This window comes from Homalodisca vitripennis, chromosome 3 (assembly GCF_021130785.1).
Source record: "Homalodisca vitripennis isolate AUS2020 chromosome 3, UT_GWSS_2.1, whole genome shotgun sequence".
Lineage (NCBI taxonomy): Eukaryota > Metazoa > Arthropoda > Insecta > Hemiptera > Cicadellidae > Homalodisca > Homalodisca vitripennis.
Genome location: NC_060209.1, coordinates 105,526,072 through 105,551,834, shown reverse-complemented (window position 1 = coordinate 105,551,834; position 25,763 = coordinate 105,526,072). Strand labels below are relative to the sequence as shown.

The 25,763-nt window shown below is 31.9% G+C and overlaps 1 protein-coding gene across 13 annotated transcripts in view; it reads right to left on the bottom strand.

Moving 5' to 3' along the window:
• LOC124357269 (CUGBP Elav-like family member 1) overlaps positions 1-25,763 on the bottom strand; it is a 1,015,984-nt gene that overhangs the window by 567,571 nt on the left and 422,650 nt on the right. For 11 of the 13 annotated variants that reach the window (XM_046808844.1, XM_046808846.1, XM_046808854.1 and 8 more), the window contains one exon: positions 16,392-16,418. The exons of the other annotated variants lie outside the window; for them this stretch is intronic. In XM_046808844.1, coding sequence (XP_046664800.1) covers positions 16,392-16,418 — 27 coding nt within the window. The remainder of the gene's footprint in view (positions 1-16,391; positions 16,419-25,763) is intronic. 13 annotated transcript variants of the gene reach the window in all.

Here is a 25,763-nt window from a genome sequence, read left to right as displayed (position 1 = left end):
GTAGTTTGACAGTGATTAATCTTGTTTTTAACCCTCTTATAGTTCAGGAACTGAGAACAACTTTACATTATATATTAAAATTATTGAATATATAATAAGGTTTACTATTAAAGCACAACATGCTTTATTTTGAAACCGATGGGGAATTATTAATAATTAAAATGTATTCCATACATGCTAGTATTGATGGAGTTCGAATTAAGAGGGTAAAAAAATTAAAATATAAAATTATAAATTTGTCTTAAAATGATATTTGGTAACTTATGCACAATTTAAACCAACTGTTAGCCACTGTTAAATCAGTGAATCATATATACAGACCGACTATTTATCCGTTTTCAGCAACTTTAGCAGTATGGCGGTGATATAAATATTTTCGGACAGTCAGATTTAAGTGTGTCGAGCTACATTATATTAAAAAATGAGTATAAGGTCTCCTAGTTCCACCAGTAAATCATTATATCGTACCTCAGTTTCTGTTAGTAGAGCCTACCTAATTTTGTACCTTCAACGAGATTTAAAAAATTGCCTAATACACATATGAAAATTTATCAGCTGTGAGATTAAAAAATAAGAGTCCTTTCTCCTAAACTCAAGGCTTTCGCAATCCAAAGTACTGTGTTTGGCAGTGTCCTCAGACTGTTTCCATAGCTTACTCTTAAGATCTTCAGTGGTGACTCCTAAAGAGTGTAACTGTTTCCGGAACTTACCGTGTTTAGTAATACCTCTGATTACGTGCATAAACCAGTTGAGGGACTGGGTGCTGGTCCCCCACCTGCCGTTGGTGACAGTGCTTATCAAAAGTGTTAAGCTAAGTAAAATGCAATACAATTAGTTTCTCGGCTCATAAATTATGAAGGCTTCACTAAATAATTTGTCTTTGATAATCAGTTAAATATTTTGGTATAGCTTCAAGTAACAACCACTGTATTTGATCGTATGAAGAAGGTAACTAAATCAAGTTGATAATGTTGAATGGAACATGTCCCATTTCACATTCTACAGAGTTACATAATTTAAAAAAATCTGTATACAAAATGCTATTTAAAATAATTTTATAATTAAGTCTACTACGTAAGTATAAAATTTTTTCAAAGTGTTCAGAAAATGTAGGCTAAATAGGCTCAATACTGTGTGGAAGAAAGTTAACATCAAGCGAGTGAAGGCTTCCAGCTGAAGAGTTATGTCATTAATGCACCACCACATTACAGCCAAAGTCGGGGCTAGGCTATTTATATGTTAATAGTGCGGTGAATGCTACAGATCGTTGTGCCATTGTTTGCTGTCCTGCCTGCCATCCTACAGGATATTGGGAATAATTAACGGTGTTCAAGCAACGCTATTAGGTTTTGCAATCCGGAAATTAAAATTGTTTTTGATATTTGAATGCATTTTCAAATGTATTTCACAAATGCTTTTTTATGAAAAGAAATTTGAGATCAAAGAAGTGCATTGCGATAAGTGTGCAGATTCTACTGTTGTATAGGTGGCGTAACTGTCACTATGATCAAAGCCAACATGGCGGTTGCTTGAGTGACATGCCACATCCAAACCAAAGCGATTTTTAGTTATTTGTCAAGCGCTTCCAACAGTGCGCGCGCGCGTAAACGACTCATAGTTAGCTTAGAGCTTGAGTTAGATGAGAACCTAAAATTTGATAGCAAATTCAATTTAACTATACATTTGCAAGCGAATATTTCACACCATATTCCATAGCCTTTTGTTTCAATCAGGTGTGTTAATCAGGTGTGTGTCGCAAAGACTAAAATAATTTGTAAAATATAGTTGTGAAATTTACGGGTAGGAATGTATAGTTGGGTTATTATGTCTCCAAATTATAAAATATTAATTATTCAGGTTATGAAGTTGTATGAAAACATTGACAATTTAATGTATAATATTAATACCTAAATAAATATATCTTATTTTTATGTGTAATGTTTATTTTTTGATAACGTAAAAAACACCCTCTAAAGAATATAATCCTCCTGAATATAATTAATGAAGTACGGTTAACGTTGTGGAATTACGCAATCAAGTTACTACTACAGTAACACTTTAAATGGTTCTTAATGATTTAGAAGCAATTATAAAGATGTAGGAATCAAGTTTATAATTCGAATGTTCTCTGATGTCATAATCATATTTTGCATAAGCGTTTGGCAAATTTAAATGATGGAAAAATAGGTAAAGACTAGGCTCTTCCCTACTACATGTACTAACATGTATACATGCATACCTCGGTAAGTGTATTTCATAACACAAATTTAGTAAAATGACAAGAAGTATTTTATTTTGTTCTAAGTAATCTCCGTAATGTAATTAAGTTAGAGACAAAGTAGAAACTTATTAAATTTAGTTTTAAATATGCAATGATTTTTACAAAGTAACATTACGTGCAACTTGAGTAACCCATTAACACTGCAGGCCATTTTCAAATTAAATACTGAAACCACTTAGAGATGCTCTCCGTTTCTCGTGTGAAGGAGCCAACACCTTGTTCAAAGGCGACACGTGTGAACCGCTCTCAAAGGAGTTGTGTGGAGGCGAAAATTATGTACATGGAGAAATATCTCGCTCTAATTGTCCGCGCTGAAATCAAATTTAAATTATATCTTTTGATGCATATTTTACTTATTTATTTAATTTGTTATTAATTACGGTACCATATAAATATAATATGTAATGTTTATTAACCCTTAGTCTAAACGTAACAATTCATTTTGTAAATACAAATATAAAGATTTGAAGCATAATGAATTTAGTGAATCAATACGACACTTTAAACAGATTTACTTAATTATAGGATTTTAAATATCTTTTGAAGTAAATAACTTACAAGTAACAATTTCATGAACAAACTTCATGACATTTAAATTACCAGAATGATTATTTCATTTATGAGCCAAAAGTAGTTTTTAACAAGCATATTTTAAACATAGTGATTCCTTATTTATCTCATGTGTTGCGATACATTAAATTCTTGTTATTATGTTATTTTGTTTAAAAAATCTGCGTTCAATTTAAATCACTTTATTTTATAACATCCAAGAAAGCTGTACTATAATAGTTACCCTTAGGATGAAAAAGAAAACAAATAAATTAAACTTTCTTTGGTTTCAAATGTGTTCAAAAGAAGCATGGAATTATCAGTTAACTATGAATTTTTTGTATGAAATGCATAATTTGTAATAATATTGGATTTATACAGCTTGGCTGATTACATATAATAGTATTATCTGTAAATAAGAGTACGTCGTATTTCCTTACACAGTGTTATCTCCCTAAAAGGAAAATACTAAATGATTTTATTATAAAATAGCAGGAAATTTTTATTACAGATTGAAATTTTATTAACTTGTGATTTTGAGGAGAATTGGTTGTTTAAAAAAGGATTTAATATTAACTTCAACGATCGATGTTTGCTAGAGGGTTGTTAATTAAAATACACTATATTCCAAAATATAAGTACATAAAACACATAGCTAGATTTAATTTCATATTATCTATTATCACAGGTAATAAAGATAAACATAGCGATTATCATTTTAATGTAACGAGCTTTGTCTTACCTGAATTCTGGCGTAAGAGGACAACCATAAAGTATTTAAAATTAACTTTGAATAGTTTGGACTGAAAATATCTTGGAATCCTTTATTTGTATTTCACTATTATAGAGATATAAATAAGAAAAGATGTATTATTTTGTTAAGCCATACTGTGTATACCCAATTAATGTCGAACCTTCCCATTTCTTGTGACAGAAGTACAATAATAGTCAAATATTGTACTTAGATCGTGATCCCTCCTACACAACAGTATGCTAACTCTCTACGTTGGGCCAGTTTACAGTCTTTATTGTTATTACTCCCTCCTCCCAACAACGGCCCGCAACTTAACATTCTACCTAACATATTTTACTAAATACAAGCAGTCTGAAATCATACAGATTTGAACTTATACGCATTTTGTTTATACAATCGGTTTCTTACATACAAATCATAAACAAATATGACTCTTAATTTCTTAAACTTATTGTTATGTACATATTATTTTGAACTGTTTACGAGGTATCAATTATACGAACATTTTTCGATCGGCAAGAACAATTTTTCAAAGAAATACTAAAACAAGTTCAAACTTAATTCGGACACAAAAAAAAACACAACTCCGGTTATTTATATTCCCAGAGAAAATGTGTTTTGATATAAAAGAAATTATCATCTTGCATTTCTACAGTAAACCACGTTAATATTTCTGTTGTCACTAAAACTACCAACATCTTCCGATTGAGCCAGGAGAACTATTAGTAATAAACTACATTACGGATTGAATTTATTACAAACCAGGTAACTGATGTGTTTATTGAAAATCATAGTACCTCCAGTTAAAGCTTGACAGGTCTGACCAGAGTTGGTTGTAACTGGTTAGTATCGGATATAAAGTTAGTTTATGGTGGGTGTGGGCCGGCTTCGACAGACTGTCCGGGCTAACTACGCCTATCCTTGGCGGCCGGCAGAGAGTGCTAGCCATGTATTGGCGTTTTCAGAGAACTTCACCTACTTTATTGTTAATAACATAGAAATAACAGTTACTAAACAGATACAATCATTGAAAATTGCTTGCTTATAAATCAAATGGTATGCTACTTCAAAGTGTAAATATAATCTTGACGTGATACTAATAGTCTTCTTTAATATATACCATTATTTTCAGAACATTTTATTTAAAATTCATTAATGCAGTTAACAAAATCCTTATGTGTAAAATAATTGCAGGAACTAAGTAAAACTTAAGTACTTGGTACAAGTTAAATGTGCTGTTTTGCACACATTATTGGTTGTAACACGTACTTAATATCATTAGGCAGATACAAGATTTGTTCACAATGTACTTTGTCTTTTTGAAGATATATTCAATCCCTTTTAGAGTCAGCACATTATAAAAAACAAAAACAAAATAGGAGTATGCCACACACTCATTTCATTCTTTCTGAATAAAACAGGCCAAAAATAATAAAGAAAAGACATTTTAACAACATCCAGTCAAAAGAAAACTTGTGTCAGCTAACTGAGTGGTTGAATTCAATGATGAATTCATTGACACTCAACCAAACCTGTGATTGGATATGTACTCATATAACTCATTATTATCAATGTAAAAATGAAGTTTCATTCAAAACTACAGATGAAATATTTGTCAAGGTATCTTGAAAAAAATTATGTTTGTGTATTAAGTTAGGTTTTAGATAATAAACGTTGAACTAGGAACCATACTACAACACAAGAGTGCGCTAAAATCAAATTTTGTCATCAAATTTTAACCATTTTCCAATCTACAGCCTTTTTCCTTTTTACTCTATGAAAAAAGTCATGTTAAAATCTGATACACAGTTTGTTTACACATATTTTGCTACTTTCTCGTTTCACTTGCGGTTCCCATAAGAGCAATATAGAAACATTCGCAAAATTTCAGCCAAATCCCATGAAGTAACATGCATCATCGTCAAACTCAGTGTTGTTTATATAGAATTGAAACTTCAGATAGCCAGATAAACAGACAGACAGAAATAAATTTTTTCCCAGCCCCTTAGAAAGATACCTACTATAATAATCCTAAAGTTTGAAACAGTATTTGATAAAATATTGTTTAAATATGCTAATCAAGATACTGTAAAATTTTTGCATCTCTTAACCATCAAAGAACTTATTTCTTTAAATTATATTTATAATTAACTGTGAGAATATTCATGGCTTGGTCAATAGTCGTAACTGCGTAAATACGATATTGAAAATAGATTTTCTCTTCAAATCCATGCATAATATTGTGACACCAGAACTGAAGCTATTTATATGTAAATGTGTGCAGGCATAACAAATAACAATGCCATTATATCTTACAAGTGCATTAAAGTTTTAATATTATATATATATATATATATATATATATATATATATTGCTTAATATGAAGCTAGAATGTTGATAAAACCATTTTAAAGTATTGAACTTATTTGTCTCAACGCCACGTATAAATTGACCCTAAAATATATCGTATAGTTCACGGTAAACTGATAATATAAAGATTTATTATTTTTTTTTTACTTAAAACTAATCTGTTTTGTTAAAACAAGTGATAATTTAGTACCTGTACCTAGCACGTACTGTGGCCTATACTATACTCATTCAAACGTGCCTGAAATACATAAGTAATATTCATAAATACTGACTGTTGACTTGATAACAAATAATGTGCTATCCGTATGGAATAAATAATACAAATATAAAATATTTATGTTCGGTTAATGCTACAAATGCAATAAATTACATACGTTGTTAAATTTATAGTTTAGACTTCCTATATCTAAGTTTAATAATACAAAAAGTATACATATTTTTATATAATGGCTTCCTTTTAAGCTCCTGCTTGGAATATAGTACAATGAAAAATATTAGTTAGTGTATGTTGAAAATTAATTAGTTTCATAGTGTAATAATTGGAGATTATTGTCAAAATCTTACCACAACAAATTCTTACCTATGCCGAGTGGACGAGTACCTTTGTTTAACGTATCCATAATTAAAACTTACGAATCCAACTTAATTCATTAAAATTATACTCTAAACACTTTAATTTACTTTAGTTTAATTCTTTTTGATCTTACGACAATAATAAATACAGAAAATCGTAAGAGTATAATAAAAGAACCCCCACGTAATTAAGCCTTTTTGACCATTACTATGGGATAGGATTTTCTCTCCATTGTAAATCCTATTATCGCCGATAAAGAAAAATGATAATTAGTTTTAAACCATGAATTAAGCATATTTTTTTGCGTTAACTGCGTAACATATGATGATGCCACTCCTCTATTTCATATTAAATTTGTATAAAACTTATTGAGCTTTCCACCGGTTACAACGTGCGACAGTATTTTACGTGCCAAGTAGACCCATCAGGCGAGAGGCAAGAGTGAACCCATTTATATGTAAATTCTGCGTTAAACGCCAGAACCATTTTGACCTCACCGCCATAAAGCAGATTGTATTTAATTTGACTTTCCGAGAGCCATGGTCTGGAAGTGAGTTTAACAGGTTTGCGCGCAAAAACTACTGTTCAACTAAAGTCAGCGATTAATTCTTTTATGTTAATTGTTACGGAAATTAAAAATAGATTATGCGGAAAATAATAATTTAAATAAAACTAAAAACCTAATTTGTAATAAAGTTTAAAAAGTACTACAATTATACGTTTTTATTGCGAACCTAAAAAGGATGTATATAGTGAAGTTCTTTTAATTTGGTTTTGTAGATGATAGTTATTATGTATAAACATAACTATTCCTCAGTACGTTCCAAAAATCATAAATAAACTCAACCGTAATAATAATTTCAAACCAACAACTCGTGAACAGATAAACGACAGATGAGTATCGCATCGAATCACTTCCGTTTCCGTCGTCATCTGTGGTGACATTGACGGTGACACCACGTCAAAGTGACAAAATGTTTGCAATATTTTATCGCTGGAATGATCTGCGTCAACACTCAGACCAAACTGAATACATTTGTATGCAAATTGTACGTGAAATAAAGGGTTCTTTGGCGACCAGCAATAAATTCCTCTTCTGGTTTTATTATAAAACCGGATACAAACAATCTACACGGTACAATACAACATCTTTTTAACTTAATACTTATATTGAGTAAATCGACAAGTAAATTGATTTGAAGATTGTCTAGAGGTACGCCCGTTGTAAAAGTACATCTAGTGTGGTGATAGATCACTCCTCCCCTTCCACGCTGTCACCACAAGATGAATCTGTGGTCAATGACAAACAATGACCACCGTTAAAAGCAACTGTAACATGCTATGGGGGTGCCGGTTCCTCCGCCGTTTTAATGTTAGATCCTAAATCTTGTCTCCCTAAGAAATTCATTTGATAACAAAATGTAAATAAATATGGGAATTATTTCTTATTCATTTCAGGATTTTAGAATTATAACAGAATGTGATTATAGAGTATGCAAGTCGTGATTGTATCCAAATTTAATTAAATCTGCCAAATATACATTTTCTATTTTCTATAATTTATTTTCATTAAATTTAGAATTATCTTCGCAATTAATCAACTCGAGCGGTGAAAATGCTCACATTATATGGCATCTAATTTAATTAAGATTATATCTTGTTATGCTCGTCTAGGTAATAGAGCTACGATATATAATGATACTTAGATTAGAGCTCACTAAACGATGATCTGTACCAAGTAAGGGGAAGACATTACCATACGGTCCACGTACTCAGCTACTTCGGGGGTAATTGCTGGAAGATTGGATTCGGATTTGCTTCCCAGAACGGGTCGAGCTGAACCCAAATTGTATTGAACTGGATGAAGTTATATGAATGAAATGTATCTTGTTAGATCAGATATTTAGCTGTTGTCTTTTATTACGTACTACTTATCTACGTTTCACGGTAGGCTATTGTATTGTCTAAATGTTAAATATGGCTTTGTTATTAGTAATAATAATATCGTAAACTGGTAAAGATTACTTTATATTTATGGATTAAGGTTAAACATTCTTGGGAAGTGCGATTCGTATGATATTTCAAAAAGAGTATTCATATTAGACATTAAGAAAATGAAGTAACCTTGCATTTATATTTTACGAGAGAAAGTAAATTTTACCAATTTCAAATAAATACCAGTGTTTAAAATTAATGTGTATGAGGCACCAGCAATGAAACATCACATTTTGCTTTTTTATTCCTGACTTTCCTCACAAGGTAAGTCACATTTTAAATATGGTGTCTACAATTAAGTATTGTAAATAATATAAGCTTCAAATCTTATTGTTTCCTTCATTATTTCAGACTCAATGCGTTCCCTGAGATTTGATGGTGCGGAGTAGCGTAATCTTCTTATATTTTAATAATCTTTATCAAAGTTGAGAGATAATTATATATCTACTTTATTACACATTATTACTGTATGATACAATTAGCAAGTTCTAAAATAGCAAAATTTTCTGAAATAAATCCTAAAATTAGCATTATGTATAAGTTATACATTATTAACTCCACAATATAGGGTTATCTTTTAGTTTCCAATGTCCGATATTAATTATTAGTAATTAATTAGTATAAAAAAGAATAAGTATATTAGTCAATCTCATGCAGTTCAATAGTACATGATTAATATTTTAAATAAATCATTCTGAATTTCAACAAAGTTGATAACAATTTAGTATACAGAAACAAAATTACAAATATTTGTAAATCATCCTTACAGGACGTTATTGAAATTGAGTGGTGTCTGTCTGTCTGTCTGTCTGTCCATCCGTCTGTGTGATAACTTGAAAAAAGGTACTAGAGACTTGAAAATTACATGGGTTCCTTTTTGTATATAAATGAACCCTATTGTTTTTGGGGTTAAAAGGCTAAATGGATAGGCCTATGCAATAAAACTTGACACTGGTACTCCTAGTAATGTTCCTCCTGGTCTAAGAAAGCACCCTATCGATTCTAGGGGAAAAGGTTAAAAGGCATTCCGTCCTTATTTCTGCATATCTGCCTTTAAGCCTGCACGATTGTTATTGATAGGACATTCTAGAGATTTGAAGCTTGGTACATATATTTCTCGAAGTAGAGCTTTACTAATCTAGGGAAATAATTAAAAGGGTATTTCGTCCGTCTGTGTAACCGTCTGTGTGCCACCTCTTTCGTTCTGTATGATATGAGAAATCACTAGCAGATCATATTCTCTTTCTCAGGTGAATAAATAACCTAACACATGACTAAGATATAAGTTATCTTTTAGTTTAGCTATTCTAACAAATCAGATTACAGACCTCGAAACGTACTCGTATTATATTCCACATACCACTGATTGATTAAAAAATTTACTTTCGACATTCCTTTAATGGAAAAAAATCTTTAACAATGAATTAGTCAAAATTGATGCAATGGCAACATGAATACTTATTGTTAAAGTGATTTAGTTAGTCTATGTGAGGTAATGGACAGACGCTATGATATAATCTGCAGTAAATACCACTCCAAGATCAAGTAAGTGAAGAGTAGCCAACTATAAACAGTATCAGTACACTAGTTATGGCGGCCACGTACTACAAATACTAGCTCCAGTATGTATTCGCAGTGGCGCTGGCGGCGCAGGGTATTTACAGAAGGGACGGAGGTTATTGGATTTATAGCCGTGACTGTCCACAGAATATCAATGTGATCTGTCCACTGACCGAGCCACCATTCACGAGACAGTTTGTACTGACACGTTTACATCTAATACGCACTGGGAGCAGTGTTCCAATCAAACTTGCTTCTATTCTAGTTCTAAATGTCACAGAATATCAATGTGATCTGTCCATTGCCCGAGCCACCATTCACGAGACAGTTTGTACTGACACGTTTACATCTAATACGCACTGGGAGCAGTGTTCCAATCAAACTTGCTTCTATTCTAGTTCTAAATGTCACAGAATATCAATGTGATCTGTCCACTGACCGAGCCACCATTCACGAGACAGTTTGTACTGACACTTTTACATCTAATACGCACTGGGAGCAGTGTTCCAATCAAACTTGCTTCTATTCTAGTTCTAAATGTCACAGAATATCAATGTGATCTGTCCACTGACCGAGCCACCATTCACGAGACAGTTTGTACTGACACGTTTACATCTAATACGCACTGGGAGCAGTGTTCCAATCAAACTTGCTTCTATTCTAGTTCTAAATGTCACAGAATATCAATGTGATCTGTCCACTGACCGAGCCACCATTCACGAGACAGTTTGTACTGACACGTTTACATCTAATACGCACTGGGAGCAGTGTTCCAATCAAACTTGCTTCTATTCTAGTTCTAAATGTCACAGAATATCAATGTGATCTGTCCACTGACCGAGCCACCATTCACGAGACAGTTTGTACTGACACGTTTACATCTAATACGCACTGGGAGCAGTGTTCCAATCAAACTTGCTTCTATTCTAGTTCTAAATGTCACAGAATATCAATGTGATCTGTCCACTGACCGAGCCACCATTCACGAGACAGTTTGTACTGACACGTTTACATCTAATACGCACTGGGAGCAGTGTTCCAATCAAACTTGCTTCTATTCTAGTTCTAAATGTCACAGAATATCAATGTGATCTGTCCACTGACCGAGCCACCATTCACGAGACAGTTTGTACTGACACGTTTACATCTAATACGCACTGGGAGCAGTGTTCCAACTAAACTTGCTTCTATTCTAGTTCTAAATGTCAGAATATCAATGTGATCTGTCCACTGACCGAGCCATTGCGGCGAGAATGCAAATCTTACAATCCTGTTGGTTAATAAATTATAAGACATCATTTTGTAACTAAGAAATACTGGTGATTCCAAGAATAAAGAAATAAATATTGATCAACTATGCTGTATTACCAATGATAGATTAACAATGACTTATTAACATTGTTGCATTATCAATGATTTATTATCAGTTTTATATTACTAATAGTATTAGCAATATTATATTATCAGTGTTAATGTATCAAATCGATGTTGTGTTGTTTCTTTCACATTAATACTTCCTCAGAACAAAACATGGCATCAAAATTATAACTAGGAGAAATGCTAATGATTGGTTTAACTTCCTAAAATTAACTGCATATTACGTCATATTTCTTTTTAGAAGATTGTGTACTCTATTTGGACAGCTTCACATTATCATTTGTTAACTACTATTGTTAGTTTGGTAATTACAAAAAAAAGTATTAGAAGTCCGATCATTCTATATGTAATTTGTTAGAAATTAATGGTTTATTTAATAAATAAAAGTCTGTCATATTATAGAATGTTCTATGTTCAAGAATGTTGCAACCTTTTGTACAAGTAAATAGAAATAAGAAATAAATAAATATCGGTAAAAAGGTTTCATATGAATAAAAAAACCGAATCCATTTCTGGGACAGACAAAAATTAAAAGAACCTTTATAAACAGAACTGTTCTACAGTTTATCTATCTTTGATGTCAAAACGAAGCATAGTTTATTCTATATGTATTCGTCGTTGCCAACGTTTTTGAAGTCTGTGACTGTGTCAGATTTCAGAAGCTGCACTAGGCACAATGTGAAATGGAGCTAACCTCTACATTCCCAAACACATTGCGAGTAAACTCTATATATAATATGTCTAAAACAATATCTTAATGATATTTTCCGTAGTAAGTCGGCTGGCAGACCTATTTTAACCTGCATTATTCAGTTCGGTCTATAAATAGTTTTCGTTTTCATCACGTGCATGTTTCATAAGATAGTATTCATAGAGTGTTTGTGTTTGCGTTGTATTACTCATTCCAGGCTTATGCGTACCACAACGCTCTGGTATTATTTAATATTCTGACCTAGATTTTAGTAATGTTTTAGGTTAATCTGAGAAAGAAATCGAAACGCAATGTTACTGATTTTTTTCACTGAACGATAGCAAATATTCGGAAAAAGTTACTGATTGAATACAACTGGACTTTGATACTAAAATATTATTTTAATGTTCTTAATTACCTGGGCATAAATACAAATAGTCGCAATGAATATATTAAGTTGGACAGGCGTAAAAAAGAGCGACGGAGACTTTTCGTTAAGTTTGCCAAGTAGTTGTGGCAGCCACTCGTTCCATTGTGAGCAGAGAATCAATCGCTATGTACCGCGTAGCGCAGCGCCGGCCCAGAGCCGTGTCGCTCAGTCCTACAGCGCGGCTTTGATTGTCACTGGGCTTTGTTGTGGTCAAACATTGTTGACGACAATCAAACATTCTGCTCTCTCCACGGTTATTGCTGACAATCAAACATCTAACTATGTTCACTGATTGGGACTAGTCTTTGCGCTTTAACTTTAACAAGGTGTACCACATTGCGTCTCACTTCTGTGGATACGCTTATGTTATTGGTAACTTTACTTATTTTATCTCTTACCGTTTTCATTTGTGGTATTGCTGGAGTTAAACTAAAGAAGAAGTAAAATAAAACAAGAATTACAAAGGCCATGTGACTGTTTTATAATCCTTGCATTTTATTGAATAATCTCCATGTCTAAAGAATGTTAAACTTGTCAATATTTCTGCGCATTTCCCCCCAAAACAACAAATTTTTGAAAATACTGCTTTGTTCTTTAGTTTTGTTTTTCTTTAGGTTATAGTAATTCGAGATACAATCTGGAAATAGTTGTTGCGTATGTTTGGAAACTGTACGTTTATCCATTTATAACATCCACATTCAGTTTGATAGACACACTGAAAAATTAGATCATAAAAAAGTATTATATTTATGAATAATACCATTATCGAAATGTACCACTTCCTTTTTTTATCAGTTATTGACAATCCAAATATGGAATCTACACAATCAAACTAGTAACTATTATTTTAACGTAATTTATTTGTATTTTACTTGTAACTGTTATTTTATCACTAAAAGTAACATTTAAAATATGTGCAAATTAATTGATCATATTTTTAGGACTAATTTTGAAATAACTACCATTATATTGCAAATTTACACCTTCAGGTTTTAGTTGCAGCTAAGTTTTGAGTGCTAAATTACCCGGTCATAGACTATAAAACTAATGTAACTTAGGATGTTTAGTAGAGAAATATGGAACCGTGGTGTCAATTTTAGGAATTACGGCTAGTTTAAAATAAGTTTAAAATATCTATAGACGAATTATCTGTAGACAGTCATTAATAATTGAAAATCTCGGTGTTTAGAGCTTACATCGCAATAACTCCTAATTTTTATTAATAATAGGTGCTATACCTTAATGGTTTTATTATACGGAACATACCTTTTTTGAAATTTATCAGTGAAAACTGAAGGTTATGTGCTTTAGATGATTATGGTTGTATTGCAGTGAGCTCTTGGAAGGCTGTTAGTGTTTCAAAAAACATAGGATGATATTTATCCCATAAGCTAATCCATATGAATGTGACGAAAACCATCAATACTCAGGTGGCATTTACAGATTGAGTTCCTGTATTAGGGACACATATAGGCTGAATACATAGATGAAAACTAGGTGTACTCCTCCTGTTGTTCTTCCAGATAGGTATTCTATGAGATTTGTAGAGTATAATTTAAGGCGCTCTTGGAAGGCGATATAATCTACAGGCCTTTTGTAAGAACAGAAACGCTCAGCTGTCACCCATCCAAGGAGCAGCTGCATTCCACATTGCTTGACTCGGTTATCATGCGATCACTTTTGTGTATGCTAGATTGTGCCATTTAAAGGGTATGTAGATATTAAAAATGAACGCATAAGTTTCATATTCTAACTTCATGCGAGAACATAGCCATGGCATTTGAAAATAACAATAAAAATTTAACAGTATTTGTGGAACGTTTTGAATTATGCATTAGTTATTTAAAAACCGATTAAATTCAATTACATATATTTTTATAATATTATATTTATCATATTAAAATAAACATTTATATTAATTTTCTTTTACATCGCCTGAATGTAAAACCATAACGTTAGCTAGTGAAAGTCACTACTTGACAGAATATCAGAGGTACGAGTGTCTAATAGAAGACATACAGTACAGTTTCATGAACGGAAATGTGGGACGGGCGTAGGCGATACTACTGAATAAAAAATGTTGCAGTACCTAATAAAAAGCGAGTTAGTCACGTAGGTAATATAACAACACCCCTACGTGAGGGTAGGGGAAGAGGGAGACACCTATTACAGCGGGAGGGTAAACACCAACTAAGCGACAAGCGCCTGATACCGCAGGCAGATAGATAATAATACGTTGGTCTCATGTGATATATTCTTGATTAATATTGTTTATCTTTCACAAGAAGATTGAAAATAATTACACAGATGACAATTGTGTTCTATAACAGTGTTCGTTTAGTATAAAGGGATATTTAAAATACGAGAGACAGTAATACAGTTTCCAGGTCTTATCAACAATATCGGAGAAGTTTGCTTTGTATGGACTGGGAGAGAACTTCATTGTACAGATAATTATTAATGGTACTAATAACATTAATAACTTGTTCAATGGAATTAGAAAATCGTATTATTTTGTAGTACGTTCTTACATCAATTTTAATTTTAAAAGGAGCTAAATTTAAACCGTTACAGGAGAATACTGAGAACACCATGAATCATCTTCAGGTTAATTAAATATTTTTATTAGCATCATTGAATTGTTTCAAATTATACTACAGATAATATTTTTATACGGATAAAAGAAAATATGTACAGCAAAGAGCTTAACTGACTACCCAGAACCGCATTCTACAAGGGACAATACATTTTATTAGATAACATAATAATAAATTCGAATATGAGGTGATTCGAATCTAGTAGGATACAAGAACCTACTGTTAGGCAAATTTATACTTTCTTAGCTAAACCATACAGTTACGTTTTTATTTTATATTTAAAAATCATCTAGTAGTCAAATATTTGGTCTACAGTCCCAGAGAGTACGTAGTCCAAGATAGAGATAGGACATCTGTTGGAAACAAATGTATTACTGAAATCTATTATTGGTGAACTGTTGCTAACATAACCTACTGTATTAGCTACCAAAACGTCAAATTTATGCATAAATAAACACCATTTACAACGGAAATTATATTTAAATTAATATAGCTGATTCATATTAAAGTACTACAGATTATTATAACTAAAAGTGGTATCAAATGCGGATTGTAAACTTGCATGGATGTGATTGAAATCTAAACATTTTCTCAAATTTCAAATGTAAATTAGGTGTCGTTTATAACATACACATATATATGTTTCTTATTAAATTATTATTATATTTTAAACTTGTTTGTATCAATAAATCATCTCAATAATATTAATTTTAATTCATAACGAATTAATTTAATGTGAGGTATATGTAAAAACCATACATCTTAATTTAGTTGTTCAATATAAATTACAACGTTGAATAAGTATGCGCAATAGATTAGACTTATAAATTATATTATTGCTATTTAGTATTATTAGAAATGCATTTACAACTAAGAAATAAGTAATATATTAATTTAAATGAAATGATTCATAATTGAATAATATTAAAAGTAAATAATATAGAGAAATTATAAATATACTATTTTTATTAATCAATCAATTTTAAATAAATGAAAACTATAATCTTTGTTTAATTAACTATTTTTATAAATGAAATAAATCACTTTAATGCTTCTACTTTTGCAAAAATTACATTTTTATGTACTGTTGAAACTATAGTTGTAATAACCAATTGTTCATTTTGTTCATTTTTAAAATAAAGAAGAAACTTCTGAAATTAAATATTTGAATATGCTTATAATATAGTATGAAATTTCAATAAAACTACGTACCCCTTAACCGCGTGGCGTAAAACCGGCCTGTTAAACAGTAAAATACAATTAGTAATTTTGTTGATTTCCAAATATAGCAAAATAAAAAACCGTTTTATTTACCAATTAAATCTTATAAAATTAAAAATTTCAAAAATTAAAAACAAAATAATTTATAAAAATACAAAGCAAATACTCAAATTATAAAATTTCTTTATATAGAATTCTTTTAGAAGCATACATTTCAAACGCAATGTATGTTATTGCTAACAATATAAAACAGAATAGAGAAAGAAAACTCAGAATAGTTATCAAAATGCCTTAAGAGCCGCATTTATTGGCAACCATTTTTGTTTTAGCAGCATAAGGATAGCTTTAATTTACTTGTACGGCTTTATTTTAGGTTACAGAATGTGACAGACATTTGTTGTTATAGATCAATATACCTTCAAAAGGGCTATATGTTTTCGTATACATACTAAGGAATTCTAAAAAGCGTTTTAAAAGCACATTAATAATAGCTGTAAAATAAAATTCTATAGTACTACGACCAAATATAAGAGGGTAAAAATATTTGAAGTTTAACATTGTGCATATGGAATAAAACTCAAAGATGTTTCCCTACAACAAGCATCTAAAATTAAATTTAGTTACAATTCAACGTTTCAAAGGAGAACATTTTAAATTAAAAACATTATAATATATATATTGACTTCCCTAAATTTCAAGTTTTCTTTATTTTATTATTTTAAAATTAAACTGCATGTACATATTTACATTATTAACAATTGCTAACAATAACATCCGTTAGTAAAAAGTATTCAAATACCTCGGAACTATAACAGTTTTAGCGGTATTTTTTATACGCAATAGATATGTCATGTCTTATAAAAAAATGAAAATAGAAACAAAATGAAATAAGCATATTCTAATGATCCCACAGCAACGCTTGAGAAGACTGTGTATTGAAGCTGAAGACTCACACAATATAACTGGAAGTAAAATCAACAAAATAATGCAGATGAATTAAAAAAAAACATGACCTTCGGTTAAAACATCTGAAACGCAAAGAACAAAATGTACGAGATAACAATTGCAGGTAACAAACCAAAGGTAATTTGGCAAATCATCAATTCAGAGAGGAAGCCCAAAGAGGATAAGGCCCTGCCCATAGCATTACATGTACAGGGAGACCTCATGAATGGCCCAATCAAAATTAGAGAACATCCAAGTATATTTTTATGACAGGTGAAGATATAGTATATAAATAACCAAGCAAGTAATCAAAGAATACTACTAAACGCAAGTCCAAATATTCCAAATTTAATACTACAACCTACATCCATATAAGTAAATTAATTCGAACATTAAAAACCAAAAGCTCAGCTGGATATGATAGTATCTCTATAAAACTATTATAAATATGTAAAGAAAATTAGTTCGCCCTCTTCTTAATGACATAAACAAATCTTTCACTTCTGGAACATTTCAATCTGCTTTAAAAATATCTAACGTTTATCCGAAACTCAAGCAGAAAAAGACCAACTAACCAGCTAACTTTCGGTCGATATCACTGATACCAACCTTTTCTAAAGTTATTGAAAAATTATTCTTGAGCAGATTCCAACACAAAATAGCAGCGGCAGCGGCTTCTGATCTACGAAAAGAGAGTAATCAGGGTTCTAAGGAGCCCTAGAGAAAGACAGGCCTAAGAAAGACAGGCCTGGAGAATCCTGCCATGAAGCCTTTACAGAGTTGTAAATCTCACTGTAATGAATCTTTACATACGCAGTCCCCTTTCTCTAATTCAATTCAAGTATTTAAATAGTGCTAAGAATACCTCACTATAGATAAGGTGATGACCAGGAAATGGAACTATAGCGTATTTCATGACAATTTACAATTTATTGTTAGGTATTGACATCAATTATGTTAAACTGACTAAAATTTATTAAATCTCTTAGTACAAATAAATATTATGTACATCCAAAATTCACTATATTAAATTTAACTAAAAGTTACATATACATTTTTAATATGAATATAATTCAATCTAAAATTAGAAACTTCAATGCTTTTGAATGGTTGAAAAAATTGCTGAAATATGAACTCATTGTAATTAAAAATACAGCCAACTCAATCATTTTTATTGGTACAGCAAGAGAAACCACTCGATGATGGAACAGATTAATTAATTGAGCATCTGCAACACACCCTGTAATCAGAGGGGACTGATACGTCATAAATGAATAATGGAAAACCTGAATGGAGCATGAATATCTGATATGACGCTATCCAATAATTAATTACTGTGATTATAAAAACGAGAAGATTGTGAAGGATTTGTCTCAAACCTCCTATGAGATTAGTAATAATTTATTATACTTGGATAACCGTTTGTAATATTAAATTATGTTAATTACTTAAGAGCCGGCTGAACTGGTGGCCTCCTTAAACTCAGTCCCAAGAGAATCGTGTTAAATCCCCAGCATTTTTACGTTCTTATTATTAGTTGTAGAAGTTATTGGATATGTCTTATTTAAAATAAGCGATCACAATACGCTTTAAAACCTTTTGTGCCAATAATTTCAATTCGTTATTTAAAAAAAAATTAAAAAGTTATCTTCCTTTATTTAAAAAAAGCATATACTTTAGAGGAGTAACTAAAGGAGTGATTGGATGCTAATAATCACATCTTTAAAATGAGACAACTCTTATAATTATATAACTTAAAATATGGGTGTAATAGGTTTGAAGTTTATCATATTGTTTACGAAAAACTCGATATATTTTCTTAACAGCCGTTACTTAAACATTTTAGTATTAAAACATAATTTAAAATCTTATCGAGAGCTACAAGCTTTTTTGTTACTTTGACTCAGTTCTGTGGAGATACTGTCTTACTGGACTTGTACGGCAAATTGTTAGCCTGTTAAGCAAAACAAAAATAGTTTTCAAAGTAGGAACTGACACGTAGAAGGGGGTCTGATGTAACAATGTTGTCATCGCACAGCACGATGTTGCCAAACCGACAAGTGGGACGGTCAAGTGTACCCCAAACACCCCATCGTACACTTGTTATTGCAGCCAATGGCTATTGTGAGCGCTGCATGAGGTGATGCCATTTAGCTACATTATCATTACGAAATTGAGTCTTATCTAATTTATCTATACTCACTTCTATATTGTATAGTTATACTTTTTCAACTTTAACGCATTGTATATAAATATGAAAATAACCTCAAAAAGGATAACTAACGTTATTTCTTAGGTGTATCATTTAGGTATAGTATCCTGTATACTACTGTACAATAAATCTCTAGTCAATTACATAAGTATCTACATACAAGACATTAAAATAACACCTTCACTACTGGTCTATACTGAGTAAGCCTGCCACGTATGTAATGGTTCTGGCCCGGTTACAGGCCCAATCCGTAAATCAACTATAAGCCATTTGTTCCCAGATTCTGTTAGAAAACCAATTCAACTTTATTTGGCACAATGAGATATAATTTAAATTTATTAACTTTGAAAAGTGTAGTTAAATCATTGCGTACTTATGTTACTTATTAATTTAGTTAAGTGCTAATAACTGTAAAAAAATAATATAACTAAGAACATTGCAACTTGCATTATTACAGGTTTTAGTTCGTGAATGTATTACTACAAATTTTAAATTTAATAATACTTGTAATACTCTCTGTTATTTAATAATAATTACTATGCCATCATTTAACAGATTAAATTTCAGATGTGAGTTTGTTATTATACCCTGTAACATAATCGGCAATGAAAGAAAGTAAGGATGTAATAGAAAAGGATGTGGTGTAAGTATAATAATGATTATCATACATTATCATCCTTAAGAATAAGTACTTAAGGGAACTTTTGTATAAACCGGTGTGGTATCCGGATTATACAAAAGGTACAGCCTCTGCAACTCTGTGATATTTTAATTCCTAAAGATTAGGGCCAAAATCGCTAGAAACTTTGAGTCATTTATTGGCATTTTCGTCCAGATACTGTACTTAAATTGATAAACACAGACTGAAAAGTTTCAAATATGTCGCTATTTCATTCTTATGGTATTCTGTGGACATCCTGACACTCATACAGAAAGAAATGTGTAAAGTCCTCGCCTCCAATAACGCTCATCTAAATTCCAAGGTTAGGCATATACCAACTCGTTCTTGTCACTAATCTAATCTATCAATAATTATCTACAGATGAATTTGCATGCAAAATAGGAAGCTAGACACGCAAGGGTGCGCTTAAATTAAATCTTGTCACCAATATATAACATTACATTTCTACTCTCATAATTTGTTTTCTTTTACATCTGTGATAAAAACCGTAACATGTTAAAATCCCATGTATTAAGCTCAGATTGTTTAGAAATCTATTTATTCTGCTACATTTATGGTTACCCATGAGATCAATACAAATTTATTTACAAAATCTCAGTAAAATGCCATGTAATGATGCGAAAATCATCGAACTCAGTGATCCTTAAATAAAAATGAACCTTCATGACAACTGTCAAGTCTTTGTGTTACTTCGTTTTCGAGATATTGTGCGGACAGAAAGATAGACAGACAGACAAACACATAGTGAGATAGAAAGAAGTCAAATATTTCCTGCCTCTTCTCTAACGATCAGTCACAATTATTTTATAAATCTATAGTTATGAAATAAGATTAGGTTAATAAACCAGTTACTTTAAAATAAAGCGTTTACTTATATTATCAACTGTAAAAGCTGCAACACTCAAGCGAAAAACAAGGGAGACGTAAAGATGGTTTCTATAGCCCTTGAGTCCTTCATATCTCTTCAGCGTAATTGATTCTTTAAACACATGCCATTCTACACGATGTCTCCCCAGTTTACTCACGATAAATCACGAGGTCCATGCATTGAATAGTTTACAAGACAATTTGGTACATATACTACAATGGCAAGCTTCACTTAGTATAGGGAGAGTTCATTTAGTTCACACACTTCAAAAAAAATAGATTAATTAAATTTATTTCAATCAAAGACACTAGTGAACAGGTTTTGATACTTGGTTGTATTATTTATTTTACGCATTTACCTACGTGTATAAAAACGGTCAGAAAGTAAATGAGGAATACGGCATAAGGAGTGATGGAATAAGGAATCTCCGGTAATGAATGAGAAGTGCGCGCCTTCCAATTCCAGGAGCACAATGTTTGTTACTGAAACATTTTATCTTCATATAGGTTTGATTGAGGTAACCAGTCATATCGGTATACGCCCCAGATGGAAGCATCATATTACAGGAGCAAAGGTACCCGATTGAGGGCACCGCCTAGCCCTGGAGAACAATAGGAAGCTTAGGTCTCTCTAAGTAATCCTCTTACATACTTGTACAGGACTTTCACCATTGTTTTACGGTAAACAAACAAACGCCGCCGCCGCCTGCGCTGCGTTGTGCCGCGAGTCGGCTTTAAATCCGGCTTTTAACTCGCGTACAACGCTCTACACGACTTACTTAAAATATACGAGTAGTATCTAGTCACGTTTTTACAACAATTACTTTCTCGAGATGTTTCATTTGAACAAACGTGTAGTGACATTTTAAATTTAAGATTACAAATTTCTATAATTCATACATTTAAGTTACGCTTCTTTCACATCTTCTCTTACTAGTAAATTTAACATGTTAAAACGACAACTAAAATGAAAGTCTTATTTCCAAATATTATTCGTGCATAAGTAAAATTTTGTATATAACACGATCAATATAACAACAGTGCTTTTATGTAGTTATAATGCTTATAATTTCGTACTTATATGACTTGGAACGGGAGATATCGTCTTGACGATTTCATAAAGTGTTGAGAGTAAGTGCGACGCAATAAACACGCGAATAATTAACGCACTTTTAGAACCCACTTCATTAACGGTCCAAAGTTTTATAGCTTTTAATAAAGAGCCACACAGATTATCTGCGGAATTGCCAGCACTTTTTACAGTTCCTGATAGACCCTTCGAGTAATGTTTGGTCGTTAAACTGTAATGAACAATCGTCTACAACAACTGTGTAGAAATTAATCGCAATTAATTGCGATCACAAATGAGAATCTTTCACTGCTAACATTGATGAGTTGAAGATTATACTGGGCATTATAACACAAAAGTAATATTGTTAGAAAATGAATAATTGCAAACAATCAAATAATACATAATTAAATTAACGAATAATTAGGAGAAATTAACGGGAAATACAACCCAATTTATTATCAAGAGATAGGTATTTTCTTCCAACGATATACTTACAATTTTGATTACTTTTTAAAATAACAACCAGGAATTCTTTCGGTAATATTACACCATTTAAGACCAGCGAATATCCTTTAATATTCATATCTAACACAGACTGGTTAAACTTTTAATAGCAGTTCCCATTCTAGTACGGAATATATAAATTTATCTATGTAAGCTTACCTAAATATCTCCAGGAGAGGCCCACTACTAATTTCAAATTATTGATTTTGCATCAATACTTAACCCAAAACTAGATGTCGAACAGGAATTTCCAATAGCTTCTCTCATTGTTGTGTTTTTGAGTATACCTTGTGCGCAGTCGCCCACACGTGTCCTACACGTCTTTGACCGTCTGTCTCCTGAGTTAAAGGATCTTACTCTGCTATTTCGTTTTGCTTTCAGTATCTTGTTTCTGTAACTGCTACTTTTAAGATACCAAAAGCTATCCTTGGATGGCCTTCAATATGACCAAGTGCAGTGTTTTTCTTACGTGTACTGATCGGACATGATAAGATGCTTTGTACCCCATATTTCTGCTTTTTTAGAATGGAATGGATTGACGTCGACTTCAAGACTGAGGTAGGAATCAAGAATTCGGTTGGAGAATCTTTATCTGCATCTTTACTGGTTAGTAATACCTCCTTTGAGATTCTAACAGCGCTTGAAAGTGATTCATTTATAATGTTCGTCGATCGTTCCAGATTGTGTGCTTGTAATAGTTGGGAAAATTAAGACCATATGATCTGTGTATAAATCCTTCGTATTGGCGATTAATACTGCTACCAAATGTTGTCCCTTGAGCATTTTCGCACGCTAACGAGACAGAAGACTAGAGTCGTATTCTCAGCCTGTCACCATTTCATTCCAGTTTTGGTATATCGAATCCGGTCCTTGATTGGCTATTCTATGCTGTGTAGATTGAGCAGTGATTATCATTAACCGTGATACTGGAGAGAGCTGTTATTTACAAATAATGAAATGAAAAAGTGCAAAGGTTGAAAATATTTCACTAAATATATTTAGTTTCACGAGGACTTCTTCATACCGAAGACATTAGCTAGCACGGCGACACAACTCTCACCGGCCCGCTCTAACTAGTAGAAACTAAATCAGTAAAGTATTTTCTTTTTCCATAGTACCTTGGCTAAAATGTAATCTAACTGATGATCTTCCCCCATGATGTCCTGCAAAAGACAACCTATACTACCGAATCTAGCCGGAGAATCCCTTATTTCCTAAAGCCACACATAAGACTTCTATGTTTCATTTTAATCAAAGTTTCCGAATTAACATAATTTGTTATGTAAAATATATATTATCTGAGTTACGTAGTTTAGTTCAGAATGATACCTAAGAAAAATTTAATCCATTTTGTTTCTTGTAATGTCGTTGAGATATTTCTGTAAAGTGTGCATTTGGTAACTGCCTAACAGAATTGAAATGGGAAAAGTAAAACATTTATTATTAACTTTATTTACAAGAATCATAGTCATTTCCGAGTCAAAATTTTACTTTTTACACGTTATTTAGTCCTCATATTGAGATTTTAGTGACTTTATCTACAAATTTCAAGACCAAAGAGTCAAAAACACTTTAAAATATCTCTTCCCAGTTGTGTGTATCTACATGCTAGGTACAAGAAACAGCCATAATATGAGTGTGAACATATTTTTACGTCCTTAATTTTGGTCGAACAGCTATGGGAGATGCCTTATTTTATTAATATTTTAACTTTTCTTGGTAAATATATAGTTTAAGAATATTTTAATCATCAATTACAAAAAAATTAAAAAATATTTCTAACGTACGATGAGATCGAAAAACCAACAAGCGTTTAAATGCGTATAAATTGTATATTTAAAATAAGATATCGTCCTCAATTCTACAAGCGTAATGAGGTAACATTGTTTTAAGGGATCATTATACTTAATGAGCTGAAACTGAGATGGCCAAAAGTACAGCCGCCTATACGCTTAAGAATTACAGTTATTTCAAGAATATTATGGTAATTAAAACTTCGATCACAGTTTAAAATCCACACTTATAACAGAAATTCTTATCTAATTTAATTTTGATAACATTCCAGCATTATTTACCAGCATACTGCTAATAGTCCTTATCATTTCATAATCCATCTCTTACTGCACAAACAAATCTCTTGAATTTTTTAACATTCTATTTACTCAATAGTTGCATAGGTAAATAGTAGATTTGCTCAAAGCCACAAAAGATTTGGGAAATAAACATTTTCAATAAACCTTTAAGTAAAACAGCATTATTTATAAACACACCAGTCTTTATAGTATATGTCGTATTTTGAAGATGGGAGATTGGCTCAAATGGAGATCAAACTACTGTGAGTGCTTGCTATGTTTTAACGATAAATTGTTCTGCAAATACTGTAATAATAGGAAATTGCAATCGACTCGTACGTAGCCAGCTATCATCGCATGAAGATGTAACATGTTATTTTTTTAACATACAAAATTAAATTTAAATTAAAAATATTCATTAGTAAAATTGAAAAATTAGAACAGACAATTTTTTTTTATATTACGAATAACGACTTGAGTTTTAGAATTATCATAAAAAGGAACGAAATAATTATTTTACTGACGATGAGTCAGACCGCTATCTGGCAGGTCCGTGCCCGCACGGATATCGCCGCTTCCCCTCCGATCACGGCGAGAGGAGAAGGCTTTCCCCCCACCCCCGCGATCGCGCGAACCTATATAATGACGGCCGATTGAAGACACAGGGAGAGACAGCCAGTTGACCGCGACACCGCCGACGACCGCTGCTCACCACTACTTTCGACCCCCTTCCCCCCGACACCGCTCGCTGAACGACTACATCGCGACTCGACGCCCGCCGCCGATATCCAGCACCAGGTAAGGAACAACGACCCTGTTCCTTACTAAAGTGTTTATCTCCGCCATCAACAATTCTTCCAAATTTTTATGTGAAACAGAATTTAATATTTTATTTGTCATTTATAAAAATTAATCGATCTGAAATATATTATTAATGTTTGATGGTTATAGATTTATTTTGATAAGATAATTGTTTGATTTTAAATGTACTCTTATTAATTTATTTGAC